This window comes from Ailuropoda melanoleuca, chromosome 2 (assembly GCF_002007445.2).
Source record: "Ailuropoda melanoleuca isolate Jingjing chromosome 2, ASM200744v2, whole genome shotgun sequence".
Lineage (NCBI taxonomy): Eukaryota > Metazoa > Chordata > Mammalia > Carnivora > Ursidae > Ailuropoda > Ailuropoda melanoleuca.
Window position 1 is genome coordinate 198,610,333 of NC_048219.1, and position 27,125 is coordinate 198,637,457.

The window sequence follows — 27,125 nt, forward strand, 5'->3', positions numbered from 1 at the left end:
GGCGTGACTGCGGCCTCTGGATGGGCCCAACTGGCCTGTGAGGCAGGCGGGGCTGGGCTGGGGAGGAGGCAGCGGGTGTGGACAGGCTTGGAGGGCCGGGTAGGAGTGGGCACTGTCCCGGTACAGGAGCAGAGGAAGCAGCCCAAGAGAGCCAGCTTGCGCCAGTCATGTCCTCCTCCCTGTCCATGCTGGGCCTTACCCCCCTGGTGCCTGGAGCTGCCAGGTGCAGCCATTTGCTCCTCATGTGGGAGGAAGCATCCCTTCAGGCCTCTGGGCCCCTAACCAGTTGGACGCAGTGGGCCCTGATCTCAGCCAGGCCTCTCTCCCACCACCTCCCGCTTCTCCGACTCACCAGTGCCATGCTGTCACCGTCATCCGGGGTGTCCAGCTAATGTGCCACCCGTCCAAAGGACAGCAGGGGGCTGTGGCACAGGCCCCTTCACAAAGGGGCAGGATGCCTCGAGAAGGCAGGGGCTGGCCTTTCCATGGCGGAGGCAGGATCAGAAGCTGGTGCTGCTGTGTGAGTGGCCCTCTCTGTGACCCTGTGACCGGGTCTCTGGGGTCCAGTGGAGGATGGGGTAGGGCCTCCAGGATCTGCAGCCTCTGCAGATGGAAAGGCAGCCTGGAGTAGGCAGCCACCCACTGGCTAAGCAGGGCTTCCGGAACACGGCAGGGGCAACGGGGCACAGGCCGTGGCCGCTATGCTGGAAGAGGCAGAGCATGTGCCCCAGCACGTGTACCCTCCTGGCCAGCAGCCCCCGGTCTGTGCCAGCCTCGTCATTCCTTCATATCGCTCCTTCCCCTGACCTTGCCCCCAAGGCATCCTCAGTGGCTGCCTGGTTCCCCTCGGCGGCGCCGCCTCCTGGCCCAGTGACCTCCAGAAATAGCTTGCATTCTCCGGGCTTCAGTGCTCTCGCAGAAAATGGGTCCGGGCTCTGGCCACACTCAGTGTGCCCCATGTCCGGGCTCCAGCTTTCTGCTTTGCCCTGGAGGCCTTGGCCTGGCCCGGCCTATGGGGTAGATACCAGCTTGGCTCGTCCTGATTCAGACAGGTGAGCTGTGCCCTCCCCGTGGGAGCCGTGTCCTGCCCAGTCCTGGGCCTGGGTCTGCTCTCATCGGCCTCACCTGCCCCTTCCCCTTGGCCTGGGTCAGCCTTGGGGGTGGCAGGGGTTCTGGGGTGAGTATCAAGATCCTGGTGCCCTGAGCGTGTGGTCAGGGAGGGGCCTGGCCGGGGCAGGGCTTCCTGGGCGAGAGGCAGGATGGAGCTGGGTGAGTACCAGCCAGGCTGGGGCAAGGTTCTCAGATGCTCCAGGCCCCTTCCTGTCTGTCTCTGTCTCTCCATTAATAATCATTTCTTTCTTGCTCAGTGTCTCATGTCTGTGTCATTTCGTCTTACTAGATTTTTTTTCGCCTCTAATATTTAAAAGATGGAAGCTAAATTTACTGCCTTTCAAAATGAACGCAAGAGTCACTTTTTTGGGGAGGATGCTTTGGGGTTTGGGGGACCCCAACACAAGGCCTTGGATGTGGCTGCTCCATCAAGGAGATGCTCTTTGCTGGTTTTGAGAATGAGCTTTAAGGGGCAGGCTGGGCCTTCCAATCCCCAGGAGTACTCAGCTCTGCAGCTTGGGCCCAGTCCCTGCCCAGGGGACCCGAGATCCAGGGCCCTGGCTGGGACCCTGGCTGCTCCTCTGATTCCCAGCAAGTGCCAGCTGTGTCGGCACAGACGGTGGTCTCACATCTGGCCTGGGCGCCTGCTCACTCAGGTCCTGGGGGACACAGGGCATGGAGGTTTAGTCACCGTGCGTGTGCACGGTTGCCTAAAGCACCCCCCATCCTATGTCCACCCTCCCCCCACACTCAGGGCCAGGGCTCAGGCTGCACCCATCCTCAGCTGCCTGGCCGTTCACAAATCACCCAGGAGGAGAGGCTCATAGACAAGGAGACAGCCCTGGCTTGGGCTGGGCTGGCTGCTCTGTCAGGGGTCAGCCCTGGCCCCATGTGTTTTCCTGGGGCCTGCACAAGTGTGATGTTGGGGCACCATGACATATGTGTGTGTGTCCGTGATCCGATTGATGTGCTCTCATCCGTCATCTGCCAAGCCCCAAGGAGAAGACCCATCAGCATCAACATACCACTCTCTACTCCCTGTTCCTTCATTCTGAAGACCCTCTGTGAGCACGTGGGGGTGCTATGATGTGGCCAAGAAGCCCAGGACCCCTGCCCTTGAGGCATGCACAGTCCATTAGGGAGGACTGTCTGCACACAGGTCATGTGGATAATCCTGATGATGGGGGATAGGTGACACACAGGGGTGGTTCTTGACCAGCCTGGGGCTAGCAGTGCAGGGCAGGGGCTGGCAGAGGAGCCGGGCACCCTTAGGGCATGGAAAGAAGCTCTCTGTGGGGAGTAGGCTCAGAAAATGTGGCAGGAGCTGAGGCTGGAAAGGGAGGTAAGGGTCTTGGGGTCCATTTAAGGAGCTTGGGTCTTATGCCTTGGGTGGTAGGGAGCCACTGCACAGTTTTAAGCAGGGTCTGATGTGTGTATATTTGACATGTCTCTCTGGTCAAAGTCTCTGGATGCAGAGAGGACCAAGTAGCACGCTGTTGCAGACATCAAGGGAAGATGACGGGGCCCTGGCCGGTGGGAGGTAGTAGAGGCAGAGAGAAGAGGTCAAAGTTGAGGTGTAGTTAGGAGGCAAAACAGTAGAACATGACGTTTGATGCACTGTTCGTTAGATCAGTCACATAGATTAACATGAGAAGAATTGATCCCTTCCAATCCATTAACATGGTATACCTATCCATTTTTGGAGAGGTCTTCTTTAATTTCTCTCAGCAAGATTTTGTAGCTTTGAGCATAGACATTTTACAGTTCTTAACTATTTTGTTTTTTGACACTTGCAAATGATATTGTATTTTGGGTTTCGTTTTTCCAGTTGTTTGTTGCCAGTCTGTAGGAATACATTTTTTTGTTTATTAATTTTGTGTTCTATAACCTTGCTAATTCACTTATTAGTTCATAGTTTTGGGGTTGGGTTGTTTTGGTTTTGGGGGGGTTTTTTGTTTTGTTGTTTTTGGCAAATTTCTTAGGATTTTCTACATACACAATTACATCATATGTGAAAACAAAGTTCCGTTTCTCTCTTATCTGAATGCATCTTTCCTTGCCTTATTTCTGCTGGCCAGGACCTCCATTACCATTCTGAATAAAAGTGGTGAGAGCCAATTTCCTTGTTTCTGATCACAGTGGGAAAGCATTTAGTCTTTTGCTATTAGGTATGATTTTTTTTCTGTAGATGCCCTTTGTCAGACTGAGGCAATTTCCTTCTATTCCTAGTTTGCTGAGAGTTTCTATCATAAACAGATGTTGAATTTTATCAAATGATTTTTTGCATCTATTGAGAGGATTATATGAATACTCCCCTTTATTTTATTAATGTAGTCAGTTATATTGGCTGACACTGTAATGTTAAAATAAACCTTACATTCCTGGGATACTTGTTTGTGATGTATTTGTTTTATATATTCCTGGATTTGGTTGGTTAATATTGTATTAAGGATTTTTGCATCTGTGTCCATGCATGATTTGATCTTTATTTTCTTTTCTTGTAATATCTTTGTCCAGTTTTGGAATGAGGGTTAAGCTTGCCTTTGAAAATAAGTGATAAGTGTTCTCCTTCTTTATTTTCTGAAAGTATTTAGAACTGATATTATTTTATTCTTAAATGTTTGATAGAATTCACCAGTGGACAGGTGGGCACGGGTCATGAGTTTTCTTTGTGGAAAGGTATTAAATTATGAATTCAACAACTTTAGTAGATATAGACTAAAAAAATAGATATAGACTATTCAAATTTTATATTTCTTGTACAAATTTTGGCAAGTTGTGACTTTTAAGAAATTTGTGCTTTTCAACTGAGTTTTCAAATATATTTGCATGAAGTTGTTAATAATGTTCTTTTATTATTCTTCTAATGTCTGTAGGATCTTGATGCCTTCTCTTTCATTCCTGATATTAGTAATTTGTGGAGTGTTTTTTACCTTGATCAGTCTAGCCAGAGGCTTATCAGGTTCACTGGTCTTCTCAAAAAAACAATACAAAACAAAACAAACAAACAAACAAAAAAAAAAACCCTTTCATTTTATTGGTTTTATCTGTGTTATCTTTTGTATTATATTAAATTTCCACTTTTTCTTATTTTCTTTCTTCTACTTACTTGGGTTTAATTTATTGTTGTTTTTCTCCTAGGTTCCCAAAGTAGAATCTTAGATCAATGATTTTAGACCTTTTCTCTTTTCTAATATAAGCACTCAAAGCTATAAATTTTCCTCAAAACATTGCATTAGCCTTATCTTGCAAATATTGGTAAGTTGTGTTTTCATTATCATTTAGTTCAAAATATTTCCTAGTTTCTCTTTTGTTACTTACTTGATCCTTGAGTTAATTATAATTATGTGTTTAAGTTCCAAATATTTGGGCACTCTTTAGATATCTTATATATCTTTTTGCTATTTATTTCTAATTTAGTTGTGTCGTATTTAGAGAATATACTCTATATGATTTAATTCCTTTCAGTTGTATTGAGACTTATTTTGCGGCCTAACGTATGGCCTGTTTCAGAGAATGTTCACACGTGTACTTGAAAAGAATACATATTCTGCTGTTGTTGGGCACACTGTTCTCTAAGTATCAGCTTGGATAAGCTGATTGACGTTGTTCATGTCAGCTGTATCCCCATCAGTTTTCTCTGTTACTGAGGAGAGATGGGTCAAAGTAACCCAACATTGTTGTGGATTTCTCTATTCATCCACTAGTTCTATTAATTTACCTCACATATTTTTAATCTCTAGAACTGTCAGACATTCTTGACAAGTTGACCCTTTTATCAAAGAAATGTCCCTTATTTCCTGTATTGAAGTCAACTTTGATATTAATTTACCCATTCCAACTTTCTTGAAATTAGTGTTTGCATTTTCTATCTTTTTCCATTCTCTCATTTTGTTTACTTTTAACCTACCTTTATGTTTAAAGTATGCATCACTTAGACAGTAGATTATCATTTCTTGCTTCTTTAATCCAGTTTGAAAGTTGTTGCCTTTGAATTGGAGCATTAGACCAACTACATTTAATGAAAGTGTTGATATGGTTGGGTTAAATCTACCATCTCTCATTTGTCTTCTATTTATCTCATCTTTTCTTTGTACCTTTTTCCTCCCTCTTTTGAATTGAATGTCTTGTTTCATATTCCATTTATCTCCTCTATTGGCTTATTTATTATAACTCTTTTTTCAGTGGTTGCTATTGGGTTTACAATATGCATATTTAACTCACTGATGACTGGATGTAGAAAGGAGGGGGAAAGGAAGGGAATGGGAAATTGAGTGTCAAGAACGGTAGTCAAATGTCTGGGGAGCAAGGAGGCTCCTTCTCGGAGATGGGGAACTCTGAAGGAAGATCAGTGTTAGAGCAGGAGGTGTTGGCGAAGGGGGTTGCTGTCAGTTCTGGTCAAGTGTCCTGGAGGTCCTTGTAAGGCATCCAAGAGAAGATGACGGGGAGGCAGTTGCACGCCTGGTCCAGAGGCCTGGGCTGGAGCCGGCAGCCGGGTCGTGGATGTAAGGGTGAGTGCTGAACCAGCGGGAGTGGAGGAATCTGCTTGTGGGCAGTGTGTGTCGGGGCAAGAAAAGGGTCTAGAGCCAAGCCCCATGAGCCCCAATGTAGGGACCCAAGTGGAGAACAGCAGAGGTGTGAAGGCAGAGGCAAGAGAGGAAGGAACAGAACAAGGCAAGTGAGCCACCTTGGAGCCAAAAAGGCAGTGGCTCGGTGGCTCGCCCCGGGAGTCGCTGTGGGAGGGTTTCAGAATTTGGGCAGGATGCAGGGGCCCTCGGAGGTCAGTGGAGATGCTACTCTTTAATTTGTGAATGTGTACATGACTGGACACTTAGACCTAGCGAATATTTTATTAGAACACTTAAAAATGAACAACTCTGCCACATGCTGCTGGGAGTCAAGTAAGATGAGGCCTGTTGGGTGCCTGCCGGGGTCGGCGGGCTGACCGTGCTGGGACCCAGCCCTCGGGCCAAGCACTGCGGGCGCTTGAGGGGCGAGAGTCTGCGCCAGGACACCTCCTTCAGGAGGGTCTGAGACCAGAGCCATCACACGCTCTGCTAGCACGGCTCGGCAGACGCCTGGGCCCACGGAGGAGGTCCGGTCTCTCAGTCAGACCGTGCCTCTGGCTGCCAGACAGTGTGGCTTTCCACAACCCTTAGTGTGACTTCCTGCAAGAATAAGCCCCACCCCGCTGGCAGCTGTCGCTGTCGCTGCCTCTGACCTAGAGGAGGTGGCTGACCCAGGCAGCTCAGCGCCTGGCTGGGGTGTGCTCAGCAAATACGTGCTGGGGGAAGTCAAAGTGGACAGGTGCGTGCGGGTGAAGCTGCTGGGGGGTGGTCTGCTGCGGGTGGGCCTGCAAGACGGGCAGCGGGGGAGGAGAGAGCCGAGGTGGGGTGTTCCAGGGGAGGGGGAGTGGATGTGAGAGCATGGACCACAAAACTGTGCGCGTGTGCGTGTGTGTGAGAGAGAAGGGGGGGAGGGAGGAATGTCAGTGCAAAATGAACACACCTTTAGAATCTCTAGAAGTAAGAAAGTTTTATTTGAGCCCAGATTAGGACAGCTGCCCAGGAAATGTGCCCTCACAGGGAAGAAAGGGCTCCAGAGAGCGAGCAGTTTTAACAGGGTTACAAACTGTTTACATCTTGTTAAAGCTCAAAAGATTATAGATTAGCACACAGGCAGGAGTCGGGAGTTCTGCTGTCAAGGAACGCAGGGAGTAGGAGCACCGATCAGTGTCGCAAGGACAAGATGGTTTTCCTTTCAGACACTTACAAGCAGGTGTACAACGAGTGCACGGTGGGCTGCAAATCGGGCTTTTGGTTTGAACCAAAGCCTGATTTCTTTCTAAGTCTAAAAAGAAATCTAAAATGGCTTCCTGTGTCTACCAGGCCTTTAGAGTTTTTCTCTGGTCACAAAGCAGAGAAGATTCTGGAAAAAGAGCCTTGAACTCCAGATTTTTAAAGTGAGCAAGTATCAAGTAAAAAATCAAGTTTGCTCTATGGCTCCTTAATGCGTGGCTCTAACCCTACCCTAACACAGCCCTACCCTGCCCACCCCCTGACCTCCCCTCCCCTCCAGCCAGGCACCCAACCCCAGCCGTGGAGGGGCCCACTATCCTCCCTCTCCCCCGCTCCAATCACCCTCACACCAGACTGTCCCCCTCCTCCCCACCTCTGTGGCCCTCCTGCCCTCCGTAGCCCACCCATGTCTGAGGGTCAGCTCAAGTCCCTCACTGCTCCTTCCCCGGCCTCTGGTCCGGTGCGGGCTGCATCCTAAACTTCGTGCTGGGACGAGCCCGTGCTGAGCATTCCAGTTCTCTCCTCTGTGTGCTCCCAGCACCCCTGAGCCAGTCCCTGCCCCCCCGGGACTTCGTTCCCCCCCTGTGCAGTGCAGGTTTGGAGCTGGTGGTGTGGAGGCTGCTGCCCAGGTGGGTGGTGGAGGCAGCCCAGCACCCCCAGTTCTGAGGAGGCCTCAGCTCTCCAGGCCAGAGCAGATGGCCCCGAGCTCCGAGTCCCACACGGAATGGGTTTCATCCGCCGGGTGTTGGGAGGTGGCTGAGGCTCTTTTCCCACTCTGACTCGGTGCTTTCTACTCCCAGCCTTGCCCCACTGCCCCTGATCCCCCCGCACCATACGCAGGTGGGACTCTTGCCTCGTCTGCTGCCCTGTCCTCCTGCTCTGTCTGCAGGCTGGTCGGACTCTTGTCTCGTGTATCCATGGGCAAATGGAACACTGAAAGGCCTTTGCCTTTCTTTGGTCTCCGGACTCTGCTATGACACTTGATGGTGACTTGCAGTGTGGCTCGGCACCCTAATGGGCCGCGGACCCCAGCAGCTCGACAGGATCCAAATGAAGTCCACGCCCTCCACTGACTGACGTGTGCTCGAGTCTCTTAAGTGACAGGTTTCTCCTTCATCTCTTTCTCTTCGCTCTTCACTCTTGCTTTTGATGCCCAGCCCTGCAGAGGGGCCCACAGACCGGAGTTTGCTGCTTGCGCCCCTGGGGTGTCACGGACCCTGTTCCATGCCCTCTCTGGCTCTTGTCCCCGGAGTGAGCTCCAGGGGCTTAACCAAGTTCAGGTGTGATTTTTTTTGCTTGTGGGCGGCCACTTCATGAAGGGACTGGTTGTTTGTGTGTCAAGTAAAATTGCAAAGTCATGGATTTAAGCACTTTCTTGTGTTCCAGTTCACGGAAGTGGTTCTCCTATCACATTCAAGCATCTCGTGTTTGGCCAGTGGGAGTGAACTTGCGTTAACTTCTGAGTCCTTTAGGGGCACCTGGGTGGCACAGCTGTTACGCGTCTGCCTTCGGCTCAGGGCGTGATCCCGGGGTCCTGGGACCGAGCCCCACATCAGGCTCCTCCGCTGTGAGCCTGCTTCTTCCTCTCCCGCTCCCCCTGCTTGTGTTCCCTCTCTCGCTGGCTGTCTCTATCTCTGTCAAATAAATAAATAAAATCTTTAAAAAAAAAAAAAAAAACTTCTGAATCCTTTAGACATTGGCCAAGAGTCTTGAACTGCTTTGTTCTCTAGGATGAAAAACGATTCCAGGCCTATTCTGTACGTTTCCTGACCCAGCCCTACAAACGCCCACTGCCTTCATGCGCCCCTCTTTCTCCTCAAGGGAAATGGTATCTAGAGACCAAAATCTGGGCGCTTGGGGTTCTTGTTTTTAGGTCTTGTCGGTGGACAGAACTAAGATACTAACTTTTCTTTTTAAGATACGACAGAGTACGAGTACTTACGGATGCTATTCACTCAAATTCGCATCTGCATGCTTTTCGCTGAACCTTATTGAAAATACGTCTGCGTCTCCTTTATCCCACACCACAAACTTCAACAATGCCCAGCATAACGATTAATTTGCTGTATCCCACAACACAATAATCCCAAAATAACAATACCAACATCAATAGCATGATTACTGAAAACAGTTTAAGATGCTCTTATGTACCATAAAAATCCTTGGGTTATGCAGATGTACAAATGAAACTATGTTTTAACGTTATTTGGGAAATGATTACAGAAAATGAAACATTTTTGACATTCATTTCACACTCAGGCTATGTAGATACATAGTCAAATACTGATTTTAAACTTTGAAGAGTTTGCTAGGATTATGCTGCCAGGTGCTAGTGCAAGTTAATTGGTTTTATCTTGCTTTCAAGTTTAAAAATTTTCCTTTAAAAATGTAATTTAACTTAGTAATTACATAAATATTTACATGGCTCTAAAGCCAAATCTACAAATCAAGATATAATAGTTTCTATTCCAGTCTCCCTTCACCTCCTTCCCGCCTGCTCCCTGTAGGTAATAATTTAATTTAAAACAAATTTAATGGCTTATCCCTCCATTTGTAAAGATAGAAGCTACTGGTGCTATAAATAATTACACATCAATGCTTTTTTTCCCCTAGCAATCTATCCTGGAAAAAAACCGTTTAGTAGTATATAGAATATTTCTCCTTCCTTTTTACAACCCCCCGGTGCCCCATGGAGTGTACAAGCATTTCACGCACGCAGGGCCCCCTGGACAGACATCTGAGTGGTTTCCAGGTTGTGCTAGTCTACCGCCCGGCAGGGAATAGCCTCTCCAGTCTCCTCTTCCTCGCTTGGCTGGTCTGTCTGTGGCAAGATTCCTGGAAGTGGGATTACTGGGCCAAAGGGCAAGGCATCTCTAATTTTGCAGGATTTCCAGGTCCCCTCTACTGGGGTTTGGATCATGTTAAATACCAACAAATGATATCTGAGGATGTTTCCCCCATAGATGGCTGTCAGGCGCTGGGATTCAGCTCATCTGACCGGGACAAATCGTGCCGTAGCACGCTTTTAATCTCAAGTTCTCATTTTATGAAGACGCTGAGCATCTTTTTAGGTCTCCAGTGAACCGTCTCCATCTCATGGTTCCTCTTCTGTGAATCCGTTCCTATCTCTATCCGTTGGCGTCTTGCCCAACCTTTAAAGGATGTGGTCCTGGGGAGGGACAAGGGGAAGCACACAGGACTAGCCGGGAATGCTCAGCAGTGTTCGCTAGGGGAAGCTGAGGACCCCGGCCTGGGCATCTGGGGCGCTGGTAGAGCAAGCCTCCTCTTGGGGCCACCGCAGACAGACTGGCTCAGAGGAGCCCAGGCGGGAGGCCAGCTGTCTTTGGAGCGGGGTGTGGGGGGGTGGGGGGCAGGAGAAACCCCTTCCCTCCTGAAGACACGTGCCCCTTTCCAAGGAGATCGCCCTTCTCGGGCTTCATCCCCAGCCTGAAAGTCAGGGGTGAGCTGCTGCTCTCTGCCCATCTCATTCTCAGCCTGGGGGCCCGGCCGTGGGAGTCTTGTCAGGCTCTTGCGCAGGGATGAGCGCCTGGAAGAGGAGCCCTCCTAGGGAGGTGGGCGCGGTGAGGGGGGACGGCTCCGCAGGCAGGCTCCAGGACCGCTGTCTCTGCTGCCCCCGAGGACCAAAGCAGGGTGGCGCTCGAAGGCAGCATCCCCAGGCGTGAGAGCAGGCATGGGACCTGGCATGGGGCCAGCAGCCAGCCTTGCAGTCAGAGAGCTCCCCGGGCAGAGAAAGGGGAAGGAGGTCTGTCAGAGCAAGGGAGCAATTCAGGGGCAGCAAAAGCGGAAAGCAGCTGGGAGGAACCTGTGGCTGGAGCGGCACCCACCACCCACCCCCACCGCCACTGCTTGGCGGGGTCCCAGAGGGGCTCCAGGGAGCAGCAGAGGCCAGAGCACAGCCCCTTGAGGAGCCAGCCCAGGAAGAGGGGAGCAGCAGCTGTCCGGGGTGAGTGAGCCATCCTGCGGCTGCTGGGGACCCTGGGGTCAGCCGTGGGCCAGCACCTGCTCCCCGGAGCAGCGGCCCGCCCTGCTGGATGAGGGTGCGGTGTGTCGGGTGTGGCAGCCCGCAGATGGGGACACATCTGTCATCTGCGGGTGTCCAGATGCCCTGAGGCATCTTCCAGCTGGGGGCAAAAGGCGCAGCTGAGCACAAGCAGAGGGGGTGGGAGGTGGGAGGACAGCTGCCCCGAGCCCTGGTCCCTGACTGTCCAAGGGCAGAGGCTGGAGGAGGCTGCGCCCTGCTGCTCCTGAAGGGGATGGGATAGGCATGAGGAGGGACAGGGAAGGGCAGTGCCCAGGGTGCTCCCACGCTAAGCCTGTGTGTGTCTGCGAGGCTGGGGGGGTGGGAGGACAGGACAGCAGCCCCCCATGCACCCCTCAGATCCCTCTTCCCATGCTGCCCACCCCTGTGACATGACCTAGGATGCCATAAGTGGGAGCAGCCAAGGACAGCAAGACCTCAGGGCCCCCTCAGGACCCCTCAGAAAGCCCTCAGGACTTGGGTACCCCTCAGAACGCTCTCAGGACCTGGGAACCCCTCAGGACCTTCTCAGGACCCCCTCAGAACCTGGGGACCCCTCGGGCCTTCAGGACCTCCTCAGTACCCTCAGGATGCCCTCAGGACCACCTCAGGACCTTGGGACCCCTTAGGACCCCCTCAGGATGCCCTCAGGACCCCCTCAGTACCTGGGGACCCCTCAGGACCCTCAGGACCCCAGGACCACCTCAGGAACTGGGTACCCCTCAGGACCCCTCAGGACTTCAGGCAACCTCAGGCCCCCTCAGGACCCCCTCAGGATGCCCTCAGGACCCCTTCAGGATGCCCTCGGGACTCCATGACCCCTCAGGACCCTCAGACCCCAGGACCACCTCAGGACCTAGGGATCCCTCAGGACCTCCTTCGGATCCCCTCAGGATGCCCTCAGGACCCCAGGACCCCCTCAGGACCTGGGGACCCCTCAAAACCCCTCAGGACCCCCTCAAGGCCCCTTCAGGACCCCTCAGGACTCCCTCAAGATGCCCTCACGTCCCTAAGTTGTCCAGTGTCCCTTGTCCTGTGGTGGCTTCTCCCTTCTGGCAAAGCCCCCTCCCCACCTTTCTTGGGCCAATCTCCGTCTGGAAAGGACTGTGGATGTGGTATCTGAGCGCCTGGCTTGACCAGACCCTCTGTCCAGTGCTGCAGGGTCTCAGGCAGCCCAGCAGAGCCTTCCTGGGTGCAGGGTGAAGCTGGAAGAAGGGGCTCCAGGGGGAAGATTTCTGAGGGGTGCTGAAGGGAAGCACAGAGAGCAAGGCCGGGAGCACTGGATGGCCAGAGCCAGGGCTGCCCACCCCAGGACTCAGGGGCTCCGGAGTTCTGTCCTAGACCCTCCATCTCCGTGTCGGTCCTGGCGTGTGCTGCTCTCATGTCACAGATAGCATGAGAGGTCCAGAGGTCAGGGAGTGTCAGAGCTGGTGGTCCAAACAAACGACCGCAAGGCTCTTCCTGCCCCACAGACGTGCGTGCCAGCTTCCGGAAACAGGGCGGCCATCCTCCAGCGCCCCTCAGAGGCTGTGCTCCACGAGCTTGGGCCTGGGGCTTTGGCTGGAGGCTGGGGGGGGGGGCTCTTATCCTTGGCCTTCCCTGCACCCCAGCCATTTCCTGGGGTACAGGGTAAATGCCAGAGGGGAGAGGGCCAAAGGGACAGGAAGGTGTGACCTTCCCTCCCTCCGGGAAGTTGGGCTGGGTCTGAACGCTACGGGAAGACCCCAGGGCCAGGGGATAGTGGGAGAGAAGAAGCCCTCCTAATGGGGGGCAGTGCCTGGGATTGACCTAGGGACAGGCCGGCAGGGGTCAGGTTTGGGGAGGAGTTCAGAGTGTTTCCATGTGAGGGGCCCTCATTTTCCTGTGCATGGGAAGGACACTAGCCTCCCAAGAGTGAGGAGGAGCTCGCGTGTCAAGAGGAGGCTGGACAGGGGTGAAAGGGTCTGAGGAAGAGCAGGAGAGTGTGGCCACCTGTGGGCCCCAGGCAGGGCCACCCTGCTGAGGAGGGGAGGGATCCTCAGGGGATGGATGGCAGGTGGGACTGGCCCCCCCCGACCCCTCCCCCTTGACATTCCCCATCCCTCTCTCTCTCTCTCTCTCTCACACACACACACACACACACACACACACACACACACAGACACCCGCCGTCCTCCTCATCTGGCTTTTGGCCAGACCAGTGACAGGGAGGGGTAGTTTCCCAGACCCGGTTTCTGGGAAGAGAACAGAAATTGTCCATGGTGGTGGTGGCCACAGAAGTTTGGGTCCTCTCTCTGCTCCAGTCTGCACATAGTCTAGACTGTGGCTGAGCCCAGGTTCCGGAGGCCTCGCTGGTTCCATCCACCAGGTGCCTGGGGCAGGGCTGGGGCCAGGGTGGGGCAAAGGAGGCCCTGGCCTCCGCCCGAGCATCTCACCCAGTCATGAGGATGAACCGTGCTCCGATGCCGTCTTTGACTGGCGGCCACTTGGGCAGCTCTCGGGGCTCAGCTCCGGCTCCGCCCCACCTGGAGAAAGGCCCTGTGTCAGAGCAGACGTCCAGCCGCCCTGCCGCCTGCTGTGCGCCTCAGGTCGTGGGAGGGAAGCTGCTTCCCTCCCGCTCCTCCTCCAGGCTAGCGTGTTCCTCCCCTGCCCCGCTGGCACCCTTCCACCTTCCGGAAAACCCTCCCCATCTCCACCTCCTCCCTCCTTCCAGGCCCAGCTCAAGGGCCGCCTCCTCCAAGAAGCCTCTGGTCCTAGCCTGCCCTCTGCGAACCCCCGGGATTCGGGAGTCGATGGGAGCGCATGTCCCTCTCTGTGCGCACCCACCTGGGTAGTCTGCCTCGTCATGCCGTGTCCAGCAAGGTGCCCAGGCGGGGACCCCAAGGGTGGGGGCGAAGAGGGAGCAGACTAGAGAGTAGAGTGAGGTCAGAGTGGACGCACATTTTAGCTTGGGGAGTCGACCCTGGGTGGGTCAAGGCTGCACTGCCCGGTGTCCTCAGGGCCCTCTGCCCTCTTCCTAGGCACTGTGTTTCCTCATTTGACCCAGATGGGCGGGGGCATCGTTCTCACCACAGGAGGGCAGCTGGGGGAGGGCTGGAGTGGCCAGAGTCTGGACGTTTCCTGGGCCGGCCCCTGGGCCACATCCAGCAGCCTCGTGGAGTGACTCAGCCTCCCCCGCTCATTTCCCTAGAAGGCTCAGCTCCACGGGGCAGTGATGCGTATTTTGTCACAGCAGAGTAGCCCTGTGTCCTCCAGCCCCAACGAGAGGGGCGGAGGACCAGGAGGAAGAGGCGAGAAGGATCCTCCGCACATGGCGGCCACGCGGGCTCTGCAGGTGCGAAGCAGGAGAGGGCGCAGGGAGTCCAGCAGGGGGTGGCGGCCAGAGAGCAGGTCTGCTGAGCGCGGAGCGCAGCCTGGGGGAGGCTCGCAGGCACTCCAGTGGGGGCGGCGCACGGCCTGCTCTGCAGAGGCTTGTGACGGGGGTCTGCGGCGGCCCAGCCGCAACAGGATGGACCTGGTCTGGAACCTGGAGCCTGCCCTGCGTGGCCGTGGGGATGCCGTGGGCCTTGAGGGAGAGGCCCCAGCCCCCCGCATGCTCCCCTCAGGACCCCTGCCAGCTGGTTAGCAGCTTCATGAGGCCTTCCTGTGTGCCCCGCACGGACGTGGCTGAGAGCAGGGGTCCCAGCCGCGAGCAAGAGCGAAGTACACAGAAGGCTACTTTAATTCATGAGAAATTCTATCAGGGAAACCAGGCCGAGTGGGGTGCTAGAAACGGGTGGGGACGCCAGAGACGGACAGAGAGGCAGGGAGAGAAGGGGGAGCCACGCTGGGTGGGGAGCCCTGCTGGGACTTCTGTCAGGCTGGGGCCTGGAAGGATGTGCCTGGGGCTGCCGTTGTGGGGAAGGGTGGAGAGAAGACCCCTCGTCAGAGGCCTCTGGGCAGGGGGCCTTGGTGGCGGGATTTGGGGGGTGCCGCCCAGACACTTCCTCCTCTGGGCTTCAGTTTCTACCCCTGAATGGGCAGGGGTGGTGGGAGCTCTCCCTTGCCCCTTGAAGCCTGTGCAGGGAGAGATGCTGGGGTGGACAGCGGGGCCCACGCGGAGGTGTCGGGGTCCCTGCCCACAAGTGCATGGAGCTAAGTGGGGGGACGGCCAGAAGGCCTGGAGGAGCAGGGGGTGGGGCAGGGGGAGGCCTAGTCTGGAGATCCTGCTTCTAAGGAGGTGGGCCTGAGGAGGCCCAGCTGGGGGGAGGGGAGGGAGGAGCAGAGTGGCAGGAAGTCACCTGTCTGGGGAAGTCTCCACATGTTGGTGGGTGACCAGTGGTGGGGGGTGCCTGCGCACGTGGCCTCCCTGCCAGGATGCTGGCCCTGGAGCAGGGGACACCACCCCGCAGCCACTGGGGGCCCAGCCGGGCCGTCCCCTCACTCTCCGGAGCTGGTAGGTGGGGAAGAGTGGTGTGGTCTTGCTCTCTTGGGCTGTTTCTAGGACGCTCCCTCTCACCAAACATGCTGGTTCTCTGTCTAGGAAGGCGGTGCTGGCTCCCACTTCCTCTCCCAGAAACGGGCCCAGGCAGCCCTGAGCTGACACAGGGGGCAGACCCCAGCACCCCCACTCTGCGTTGTCCGCCAGCCCTCTTCCCTGCCTGCCTTGAGCGGGGTGTAGAGGGGCAGGCCAGCCCCACGTTCCCCTCAGATACCTGCACAGGTGTGCAGGGCAGACAGCTCAGCTGGGGAAACTGAGGCTGATTTCCATCAGTACGAGCCCTGGAGCCAGGGAGCTCAGAGGGGGTGAGGGTGTTAAGGGGGATCTCAGAGGGTGTGATGGAGGGTCTCAGGGGGCTGAGAGGGTGATGGAAGGTCTCAGAAGGGGTGAGCGTGATGGGGTCTGGAACCTCAGGGGAGCATCCTGATGGAGGAGCTCTGTGGGGAGGATGATCTGGAAAGGGGCACCCTGTTCCCTGAGTGTGGGGGGCATCCAGCATGGGCAGCAAATGCAGAGTAACTCCGGGTATCGTCTGGGGCCCGGACTCCCATCTCGTTTGAGACTCTGAAACCCACTTTGTGGGCCGTGACCAGGATTTGAGAAACCAGAATACAAAGTGTCTGAGGGCCGTGTTCCTGCTCTGGGGACTTGTCCTGTGACACTTCCGTCTCACTCACATGCAGCCATCCTGGATCCTGCAGGATTTGTTGGGTGGGGTCCCGGCTCCGGAGGCCTCTACAGTGCTCAGGCATCTGGGGTCCACAGCCCGCTCTACACCCGACTTCCCGCTGCAGGGGTCTATGTGCCGCACGGCGACCACGGGCTTCCTTCAGGTCATTGCAGAGGTCCTTCAGCGCAGAGCTGAGGGCACCTTTCCACGTGGTGGGGAAGCTGACTGATCTCAGCATCTGGAAGGAGGTCGTGCTCTGAGGTGTTGCTACCCCTCCCCACCAGCCTTCCCTGCGGGAAACTCAGAGCCTCCGGCTACTGAGCGCTCCCTGGGCGACCGTGGAGCCCTAGCCATCAGGGCAGTGGCCGCAGAGTGGCCATTGGAGGTGACAGGCCTGGCATCTGAGCAGGAGACCCGCTGAGGTCGCTGTCCTGGACACAGATCCCCGTGCCAGGGCCAGACACAGGCAGGGGCATGTGCTGACCCCCACGGCTTCTGGGGGCCCCATGCCATTTGGGCTGGACCCTGGGGCAGGACTTCTGAGCTGGGCGAGGCTTCACAATCACAGTGTGTGCCCTCAACACCCTGCAAAGTTTGCGTCCTCTCCCCGGGCCACACGGAGGCTAGCGTGCAAGTCACACTCCCAGGTGTGTGTGACCGGACCCCCAGCCCACGGCCACCAGCACTGCTGCCCACGGCGGAAGGGACCGGCCCTGGACCCAGCGCAGGTGGGGAGAGCGGGGACCGGCGGCACCGAAGGCCCCGGATTCCGCACAATCACGCGTGTCCCGGCCGCTTCTGAGGATTCGGGGCTGCCGGGGGACCTCGACAGAGTCTGCCCAGCAGTCACCGTGTTTCTGGGTGGGCTGCAGTGGCGAGGGCGGGGCAGGCAAGGAGGGAGGATCCCCGTGGTTGGTTCTGGTGCGTTCTGGGGGGTCAGTGGAGCCTGGCTGGCTTGTGGTCTGAGGGGCCTCAGAACCTGGGTGCCACAGAACAGATTGAAAAGCAGAATCCTTTAAAAAAAAAAAAAAGTGCATCATTAGTGCTGTGCAGGGCCGTCGCACGCAGTGGAAGTTTCATAAACCTCTAATTGCTGGCAAGTGTGCCGTTCTAAAGTTCAAAAGAGATGAAATGGGATAATTTGGCAGAATATTTCTGTTTCCAGCTGAAATCTATGCTCCTGCTTCCCTAATGGGCTGTGGCCTGGAGGTCCCCAGGGGCCTGCTGCAGAGGAAACGAGCTGCCTTCCCCCCAGCCAGCCCCAGGCACCTAATCATTCTGAGTATTTCTTCCCTTCCTGTGGGGGGAGGAGGCAGGGGAGCAGAACCCTCCCAGGAACCCTCCCTTCCACACCACTCCTAGAGGGCAGGGAGCCCGCAGAGGGCCTGGTGCTCCTGGGGGGAGGGCGGCCTCTCCCACCGTGCCCACCCCCGCCCAGCCAGGGGAACCAAGGTGGGGGGCGTGGTGGGTGTGTTTCCTGTGCCACACACGGCACATGGACCACACATGCAGGTGCCCCATGATCCCACGTGCATGACACCAGTGCCCCCTTATGCTGGGGAGCCTGAGGCTCTCCCAGCTCAGGGCGAATCCAAAGTCCAATCCCTGGATCAGGGGCCACGCCATGGGTGTCAGACCCCTGACCAAGTCCACCCTGACTCCTGGGTCGTGTCCTGGAGCGTGTCCGGGGGAGTGAGGGGACTGCATGGCTGGTGGAGGGTGAGGCCTTATGGTGGCCTTCATGGTGATGGGGGCGGACACCCAGGGCCACCCGGAGGCCTGCTCTGAGCTGCTGAGGGGCAGGGCTGCCCTCAAGGCTCTGACCACAGAGGGCTCAAGGGACCCTTCCAAGTGGGACCCCAGGGCAGAGGACTGGGGTAGGCGGGCACTCGGAGGGAGGGTGCTGCTTGGGGCATCCTGACCACTAGGCCTCAGGGAGAGGATGGGGGGACACCAGAGTTCTGGGCTTGCCTGGGGAGCCGTCCTGAGCCACAGCCCCTGCCGCCTGGCCCTCTGCCGACAGGAGTGGCCTGGGGGAGATGGCCGACTACCTTGCTGAGGTGTGGTTGGGGGTCATAGGTCAGCACTTCCTGCGGCCAGGTATGAGGAGGGTAGAGGGGGCCCCCCTCAGCATTGCGGGGGCCCTTGGGGTCTGAGTGCTGGTACCACTGGCCACCAGCCAATGGACAGTGAGCTCCTCCCGCCCTCTTTCTGCGCAGCAGCAGACAAGTCCCAGGCCGGGAGGGCTCAGGAGGGGGGAAGGGGATCTCGTTCCATCCCTAGGCCACCTCACGGTGTGACCTTGCCCCCACCCCCACCCCCACCCCGGGGCCTCTGAGAGCTTTGGTTTTCCCACTCGGTCTAGTGGGCAGGGGTTTGGGTTTGGCCAGGAAGGTGCCTTGGAGCTCCTGATGATTTCTATGATTTTCTTTAGGAAGGTGAGTCTGGGGCTCCTGCATGTGGGGTGGCGGCTCACCTCCTGCATCCCTGGCCAGAGGTGTGTGGGGCCTCAGCAGCCCCCCTGCCAGCCGCTCCCCTTCCCTGCCTGCCCTCCTCATCCCCTGCTTCTCGCCCGCAGCGGCAGGACCATGAACAACAGCACCTGTCTGGCCGAAGAGCTCACCTGGCCCCCCTCGGTCAGGAACGTCCTCTCCACATACACGGCGGTGCTGCTGGGGCTGGGCCTGCTGCTCAACGGCCTGGCGCTCTGGGTGTTCTGCTGCCGCATGCGGCGGTGGACGGAGACCCGCGTCTACATGGTCAACCTGGCGGCGGCCGACTTCTGCCTGCTCTGCGCCCTGCCCTTCTTCCTGCGCTCCCTGCAGGCGAGGGCCGCAGACACGCTCTTCTGCCAGCTCTCCCAGGGCGTCTACCTGGCCAACAGGTACATGAGCATCAGCCTGGTCACGGCCATCGCCGTGGACCGCTACGTGGCTGTGCGGCACCCGCTGCGCGCCCGGGGGCTCCGCTCCCCGCGCCAGGCTGCGGCCGTGTGCGCGGCGCTCTGGGTGCTGGTGGCCAGCTCGCTGGGGCTTCGCTGGGCCCTGGGGGTGCGGGAGGGCGGCTTCTGCTTCTCGAACGTCTCCCGGCAAAGCGCCAACACCATGGTCTTCTCACTGCTGGGCTTCTTCCTGCCACTGCCCGTGCTGGTCTTGTGCTCCGTGAGGGTGGCCACCGCCCTGGGCCAGAGGCCGACTGCCAGCCCAGACCAGGCGGAAGCGACGCGGAGGGCCATCCGCATGGTCTGGGCGAACCTGGCCGTGTTCGTGGTCTGCTTCCTGCCCTTTCACGTGGTGCTGATGGTGCGAGCGGCCACGAGCCTGAGCACCCCTGCCGTCTGCCACGCGCTCCTCGTCACGGGCAAGCTCTCAGATGCCAACTGCTGTCTGGACGCCGTCTGCTACTACGTCACGGCCAAGGAGTTCCAGGAGGCGTCTTCGCTGGCCTCGGTGCCCACTGGCAAGGCCCGCAGGAACCAGAACTCTCTCTGTGTGACCCTTGCCTAGGAGATGAGCCGTGGGCACGTGGGCCAGGTCCCAGGCTCTCTGGGAGGTCCTGCCTGCTGGGGGATCCCTGAACTGCCTGCGGCTCCCGGACACGCTCCAGGGGCCTGGCAGGGCAGAGAGGGCCCGGGCACGGACCCTGTGGCGGTGTCACCCTGACCCCTGGGATGGAAGAGGATCGGGACCAGGGCAGGAGGACTGAGGCCTGAGTGAGGCCAACCCCAGGTGCCCTGGGATGGGGCCAACACCTGGAGCGCCCAGAGTCTGGTACCCCTGGGGTACTTGGGTGGATGCTTCCTCTGTGCTGTGAGGCCGCAGTGGGCCTGGAATAAAGCTGTCCCCCAGGGCTGGGCCTGGCCCTGTCAGGGCTGTACGTGTGTGCGCGTGTGCGTGTGCATGCGTGTGCGTGCACACATGCTGCACACACCCTCACGGTGGGAGGCTGGGCTGTCTTCCTAGATGGCTCTCAAGGGCTCTCCACTTGGGGGCTCTCCTGCAGCCCCCAACTGCTTCCCACCCCACCCCACTGCCAGACATCTGCAGGTCTGGCGGGGGCTATTTGCAACTCCCGGAAGGGCAAGCTAAAGTCTCATAGCCTGCTTTCTTCCTGCCAAGGAAGGGTCAGGACCCCTCGACCCCCTGTAGGGGCTGACAGCTGCACTAGGTTGGGGGTGGGCTGGGGGGCAGTGAGGAAGTGGTCAAGGTCTGTTGAGGGGGCCCACTCCCCTCGTGCTTCTTCAGGGCAGCTGGAGGACCCTGCCTCGTGGTCGCAGGGCCTGGATACCCCCCAGGCAGGAGTGTGGATGCCCAGGCTGGTGTGGGCTGTACCCACCTCCCCTCAGCCTCCCTGCATGGGCCGGGCATCCACACTCAGGCTGGAACCATCGGAGCCTTCTAGAGGCCCCCTGTGGTGCCGGTCCAAGCTGGGCTTGGGTTCAAACCCCAACCCGCCTGCATCCCTGGGCACAAACAGCTTCCCTGTCCTGTTTTCTGCCTGCGTGCCCAGAGCCAGAATGGCAGCCATGTCCTGGCCTCAGGGGCCTGCGGCCGATGTAGTCCTCAGGTCCGGGGCCAGGGGGCCTGCTGAGAGGGGTCCACACTCAGGGGATCTCTGCGTGGGGGTGGGGCACTCAGGGGACTTGTGCAGCTTGAACCCGCTGCTGTCCTATCCTGGGGCTCAGATGCTCCCCCCCACCGCTGGGGACCCCCGCCCTTCGTCACCAGGGTAGTGCCTACCCTGCCCACTGACGTGCACCAGGGCCGGGCCAGGCTGCATTCTGTCCCGAGAAGGCATAAAGATGGCCGGGAATGGCCAGTGGAGCAGGGCCGAGGGAAACGCAGGGCAGGTGCGAGCAAGCCCAAGGCTGCGGTGGACCCCATGCAGGCAGACCACCTCCCTCTGTTGCCCCCATCCTGCACCCCAGCCCCATGCCCCCAGACACAGGCACCGGCCCTGGGACTAGGAGCCCCAGCCTCATTCAGGCTCCCCACGACTCCCCACGCCCCTCACCCCATCCAGTGCTCCCCACCCTCGTCTTCCAACGGTTAGCACCCCCCACACCTGGCACCCTGACCCTCATCAACCCTGCCCTTCCGGGGGTGTGGCCAAGCAGACAGTTCCCAGACTCCACTGCCCTGACCCTCCATTTCCAAGTGTCCACGGAGTCCAGAGAAGGTTTCTCACTGTGGGGTGGGATGGCCACTGGGCTGAGCAGCGAGCCAGGGCTGGATGTAGACGTCCAGTGCTGACCTTGGCCAGGTTTGGGGATCCAGGGAGAGAGGCAGAATAGGGTCTGGGACTCAGCTTTGCCCCCTGCGCCCCGCTCTGCACTGTGGAACCGAGGAGGGGATGCCCTGAGGCCAGTGTAGGGCAGCGGCGGAGGAGCAGAGCTTTGGACAAAGGATGACAGGCCAGGTGACAGTCGCTTCCTAGAGCCTTGTGTTAAGAATTCTGAACCTCGCTCTGGGCTCAGCGAGCAGCGCTACCCGCCCAGGCTGGGGCTGAGCCTGGCCCTGCTCCTGCATGTGCTCGCCAGGGCTGTCCTCGCAGGGGCAGAGAAAGTGAGGGCGGGCAGGGGAGACCTCTACGGGGTGTCCTGGGGGCAGCGCTGGTGCTGCTGGGTGGTGGGGGTGGCCTGCCATGCTCCAAGGACACCAGCCTCCTGAGGGGTGCCCCACTGCTCCACCTTGCTGGCCCCAGTCTGTGGGTGGGAGGGGGGTGTGTGTACTCCCCGTCCCTTAGGCCTCTCCTGGCTCCCAGCAAGTGCAGGCGGCTGGACTTTCACAACATTCCTGAAGGAACAAGAAAAGGAGCCGAGGCAAAATCACAGATGTTAAGCATCCAAAGAACTGACTTCTGAGCACTAATCATGGCCCACACACTGTGAGAGGCCTTGGGCTGGGCCAGACCAAGGGGAAGAGCCTCTCCCTAACACCCCCCAGCCTGGCCCAGAGGGCTCAGAGGGCAGTCTGGCACATTGATCAGGACTGGACTCACCGTTAATTAGCAAGCAACAGGCATCTGAAAGCAGATTCACTTTGAGGCTGCATCAACAGGAGTATAGGGCCCAGAATGTGGGAAGACACTGGCTCATTCTCCCTCTGCTAGGATTACACCTAGGGTATTTTATCTGGCTGGGGACACTGTTCTGGAGCATGCCAGAGTCACCTGGGAGAGGTTCTGGAGGGTACAGTCTGGTGAGGGCTTGGCAGCAGCCAGAGGAAGTGTGAGCTTCCTCCCAGGCAGTGGTGGCATCTGCGATCTCTGAGGCGCAGACACGTCTGGGTGGCTGCAGAGTGCAGCGCCACGACAGGGAGGGACCCAGAGAACTGCCAGGACCAGGCCGCTTCTGAGCAGAGAGCTGGGCGAGACGCAGAAATCTCCACACAGAGCGAAGGAGCTCCTGGGGAGGCCGTGTCACTTGATTCCTAATGTCTGTACGTCATCCGGCCGATGTCCGGTGTCTGTGGCTCTCTCTTCTGGGGCAGTCTGCTTCTCCGTGAAGGCCCTTCCTGTCCCTCCTGGGGGTTGAAGCCCGGCTGCAGCTGGTCTCGGGAGAAGGTAGTCTGAGGGCGGAGGCCAGCCATCAGTGGGCAGAGCTTCGCTTGGTCTCCTGTCCTCGGGGACCCACCTGTTGAGGTGTCCCGGAGAAACTTCTCCTAAGAAAACGTGTCCATCTTCTACGGGGCAAGGGTGTATCAACCAGAGGTAGTGCCGGAGCGAGTGGGGTGCTGTGGGGTCTGGGGAACTGGGTACAGGGTGTGGGGGCTGCTGCCCGGCTCCAGCTCAGCCCCCCACAGACACAGCGCAGAGTTTGGGGCACCCAGAGGGGGGCAGCGGAATGCATCGTCGATCTGACTGGAAGGTCAGTACTTCAGGAAACTACTGCCCACATCCCGCAAGTGACCATCCAGATAACGGCCCCCTGAGTCTCACACGCAAAACCCACACAGGGGAGCGTGCGCTGGCCTCTCCGATTCGTGTGGGCGGATGGACCGCCCCTGCCCCCGGCAGCAAAGGTCTTCCTGCTCCCACACAGGAGGGTAGAAATGACACTGACGACCAAGAGACCACCCCCCCGCCCCCGCAGGGCTGGGACCACACGCCTCTCAGAGCGAGGGGTGTCCTTGCCCCGCTCTCAGAGCCCCCGTCACACCTAAGCGCCGGCCCCCAGCACACCCGCATCTTCACAGGATGTGCTGTCCCATGATTCACGGGAGGATGTGCTCCCCCACACCCCCTTGCTTTCCTCCAGGCTTTCCTGAGCAGGGGGGCAGGACTCAGTTTCCTCTGGCTCCCTTCCTCCTGCAGGTGGTCAGGCCAGATTCTGGTGGAGCAAACCCTCCGCCGCCCCAGCCCCCGACCCTCTCCCTGGGGCTGCTGGCATGGCCGAGGGCAGGGTGCCCAGAAACACACCCCTGCATCGGGGTGGCTTCCAGAAGTCTCTGAGATGGAGGCTTGCACGCAGGGGTTTCCCGGGGAGTGTCTGGGGAACCCCACCCAAAAGGGAGCTAGCAAAGCGGGACGGGCCGAGGGAGCAGCTTCCGTGCCCGTGGGTGCTCTGCACGGAGCACACCGCGCAGCTGGCCACGCAGGGTTACTACGGACACACTGCCTCTGAGGCCCTGCGTCACTTGCTGAAGGCAAGCCCGCAGGGGCCTTGTGCTGTCAGATCCGGCAGGAAGGGCAGGCAGCGTGTGCCTGGGTCAGGACGGGGGGGCCCCCCCAAGCTGCAGATCCCCGAGGCTGGGGGGGTGGAGGCTGCGGCCAAGGGTCTCCGTGTTCTCCAGGCTTCCTGTCCGCGGTCTCCCCAGCCGGTGCCGATCATGGATGCGCACAGGTGGGGGGCACCACCTGGCCAAACAGGCCTCCTGGAAGCCGCACGCAGGCCCTCCTCCGCCGAGCGTGGGATGCCGGTCACTGCAGGCTGGATGTGCTCTCGCTCTCCAGCCCTGAACCCCAGGCAGCTGCGGACATGGCCAGGGCTGTGGTCAGGAAGCAACGTCGTGCGCGGCATCTCGAGCAGCAGGCAGACACAGCGGGAGCCAGGCACGCGGGGACCAGAGACGGGGACGCTGAGAAGTGGCACCCACCTGCCAGACACCCTCAGACACGTGACCACACCCGCTCACAGGGAGCACAAAGGCGGTGATCACGGTCTTGGGGCCAGCGCGCAGCCTCAGCAGGCCAGCTGTGCAGAGAGTGGCCCAGCCCAGCTCCCTGAGGCTTCAGCCATCCAAGACTGGTGAGTCCACCTCAAGCCCAGTGTCCCCCTGCTGTCCCCTCCAATGAGCCCTGTCCTGTCCTCACCCTGCTGGCCACCACAAAGGGCTCCCAGGAGCAGGGCCCCAGGCTGGCCTGCATCTGGCCCTGGGCTTCCCATGAGAGGAGAGTGCCAAGCTGTAAGCTGAAGCAGGCGTAGGGCAAAGGCTGAGGGGACAGTTAGCTTCTGTCTGGGGTAAGACAGTTGGGGGGGCAGTTGTGGGGGACAAGATAGAGCCAGGGGGATAGCAATGGGGAGACAGTGGGGGGGACAGTGGGGGACAGAGGTAGAGACGGGGGACAGAGATGGGGAGACAGTGGGGGGACAGTGGGGGACAGAGGTAGAGACGGGAGGACAGAGAGGGAGACGGGGGGACAATGGGGGACAGAGTTAGAGAAGGAGGAGGAGAGAGAATGGAGGAGATGAGGTGGTGTAGGGGGAGAGCCTGTGGTGGGAGGGAGGGGAAAAGGGGCCCCAAGGAGGAGGGTGGACAGTGAGAGTGAGGGCAGAGGGGGGTGGCTGGGGAGAGGGAGAGACACAGACACAGAAGCAGGGAGACTGACAGAGAGGGTCAGGAGAGAAGACAGGGTCAGCCTGCTGATCCCACAGCTCTCCTGGTGGGCTGGGGTTGCTCCTTCCCTGCAGACTGGCCCGTGGCCCCTGCCAGAGGAGTATGGGGGCCCCACTCCGTGGGCCATGGGCTGATGGTCCTTGGACAGGGCCACAGGATGTCGGGGGTCGGGGGGACAGTAAAGTGGCAAAGGTCTTGGGCTGAGCTAAAGCCCCTGGGGGAGAAGGCCAGAGAGGAGGCCCCACAGAGCCCCCTTCCGTGGCAGGGCCCATCGCCCACATCCTGGAAAACAGTTCCTCTGGGTGGGGAGGGGGAGGTGGCCTCAGTGGAGTCTCTTGTAGTCAAGAGAGGGAGCCCTTGGGGCTGTTACCGGAAGTGGGGGAAGAGATGGGGGAGAGGGGGAGGGCGACAGAGAGCAGGGAGGTAAAGGAGGAGGGGAGAGACCACAGCAGCAGCGTTTCCCTCCGTGCCCCCAGGCGAAGCTGCTCACCCCTGCACCGCCGGGGCTCCCACTGCTTCCCACCGGCTGCCAGGCTGTGCGCCATGGCCCCCAGTTACAGCCCTGGTAACTGCACAGCAGACACAGACAGGCGCGCCCTGCCCCAGGTTACCAGCGTCTCCATGTACCTCATCCTGGCGCTGGGGCTGCCCCTCAACGGCCTCGGGCTCTGGGTGTTCTGCTGCCGCCTGCGCAGGTGGACGGAGACCCGCGTCTACATGGCCAACCTGGTGGCGGCCGCCTTCCTGCTGCTGCTGAGCCTGCCCGGAGCCCTGCACACGCTGGACCAGGAGCAGGGGGCGCGCGACGGTCCTCTGTGCGGGGTCCTACAGAGCCTCTACGACGTCAACACCTACGTGAGCACGGGCCTCCTCACGGCCATCGCCGTGGACCGCTACTCCGCCCCGCGCTTCCCCCTGCGCACTCGGGCCTGGCGCAGCCCCCACCGGGCCGCCCTCGCCTGCCTGGCCCTCTGGCTGCTGGTCTCTGGGGCTGTGGCCCTGTGGGCGTCCCTGCTGCCTGCGGACGAGAATCTCTGCTTCGGGAGGTGCCACACCCGGGACGCCAGGACCCTTGCCTTCTCCCTGCTCTCCTTCCTCCTCTTACTGCTGGTCCTCAGCTTCTGCTCCGGGCAAGTGCTCTGGCCCCTGCTCCGCCCCAGGAGGCCGGCCGCACCCTCAAAGCCCTCCGTGTCGTGGCCGCCAACCTGGCCACCTTCGTGCTCTGTTTTCTCCCACTGCACGTGGCCTTGATGGCCAAGCTCGTGGCCAAGTGGACCGAGGCAGCCGACCCCACCATCCAGCACGTCACTGACTTCGTGCGGGTGACCGCCCGCGTGGCCAACGCCAACTGCTGCCTGGATGCCATCAGCTACTATTTTGTGGCCACAGAATTCCAGGAAGAGGTGGGGGCCATCCTCCGAATGCCCTGGCCTTTCCGGGGACGGATGCGGGGCGCTCCTGCGGGGGACCACTCTGACGGGGGTGTCCGCGGGGCAGTGGCTACGGAGAGCAATGCAGAGGGGGCCGCACAGGGCCCCACAGACCCCCCGCAAGGCAGCTCTTTCCCCTCCTCCACGGCACCTACGAGAAGTAGCCTCCCTGCTCACAGCGTGACTTTGGATTTATGAGTCCTGGGGACGCGGGCTATCACTCAGCAAGTCGAATTTAAGCAAGGGATGAAAGGGTCACCACCAGATGACCACCAGGTCTCTCCTCACCCAGCGCTGCTGGCTTGGCCCCTGGGCTGCTTCCTTCGCAGCGTGCGCCCCCTCCCCCAACACCAGCCCTCAAGCTCCAGGATACAGTGTGACCCTGACCTAGGCTAGACTGACCTCCGACCTCTGTGCTCCTCCCCTGCGGGTGCTCAGGAAGGGAAGGACTCTCTGAGCACACAGGTGGCACTCCCTGGCAAGCACTGGGGAGGGTGTTTTAAAAAATCGCATTTTTCTGTGTCACCTATAGATTACAATCAGACACCAAAATCTATCAGAGTTCTGAAGTCTCTTCATGCCTATGACACACTGCAGACAGAGCCCCCTAGATCCCAGGGCTGCAGGACGCCAGGCTCTAAGCAGAGGGACGTTTACAGAGACAGCGCTAATTAGTGTAAAGACACTCCTTTGTAAAAATGTTCACCTGTGTTCCTGAAGAGCATCAGAGAGGCCCGGTCCTTAACTTTGGGGTGCTTCTTGGGACCCCTTGTTCCGCCAAC

At 58.6% G+C, this 27,125-nt stretch overlaps 2 protein-coding genes and 1 long non-coding RNA gene across 9 annotated transcripts; 2 read left to right on the plus strand and 1 right to left on the minus strand.

Moving 5' to 3' along the window:
* Positions 1-39: 39 nt before the first annotated feature.
* GPR35 (G protein-coupled receptor 35) lies at positions 40-19,948 on the plus strand. 7 transcript variants are annotated; one of them, XM_034655548.1, is made up of 4 exons: positions 10,501-10,873; positions 13,639-13,788; positions 18,511-18,573; positions 18,655-19,948. In XM_034655548.1, the coding sequence occupies exons 2-4, from the start codon at positions 13,772-13,774 to the stop codon at positions 19,580-19,582; spliced, it is 1,008 nt and encodes a 335-aa protein (XP_034511439.1). In that variant the 5' UTR covers positions 10,501-10,873; positions 13,639-13,771; the 3' UTR covers positions 19,583-19,948. The 7 variants fall into 7 exon arrangements, with proteins under 7 accessions (XP_034511438.1, XP_034511437.1, XP_034511434.1 ...); XM_034655545.1 differs by lacking the exon at positions 10,501-10,873 and adding an exon at positions 14,117-14,260 and having other exon boundaries at positions 13,656-13,788; XM_034655546.1 differs by lacking the exon at positions 13,639-13,788 and having other exon boundaries at positions 10,259-10,872.
* Positions 9,057-14,108, minus strand: LOC117801180. The gene is made up of 3 exons (XR_004623706.1): positions 13,753-14,108; positions 13,084-13,451; positions 9,057-10,077 (listed from the first exon to the last, which is right to left on the minus strand). It is a non-coding gene; the product is annotated as an uncharacterized LOC117801180 (long non-coding RNA).
* A 2,407-nt stretch (positions 19,949-22,355) lies between the features above and the next one.
* LOC105239297 (G-protein coupled receptor 35) lies at positions 22,356-26,899 on the plus strand. The gene is made up of 3 exons (XM_011229786.3): positions 22,356-22,516; positions 24,030-24,324; positions 25,390-26,899. The coding sequence occupies exon 3, from the start codon at positions 25,457-25,459 to the stop codon at positions 26,162-26,164; it is 708 nt and encodes a 235-aa protein (XP_011228088.2). The 5' UTR covers positions 22,356-22,516; positions 24,030-24,324; positions 25,390-25,456; the 3' UTR covers positions 26,165-26,899.
* The last annotated feature ends 226 nt before the right edge of the window (positions 26,900-27,125 follow it).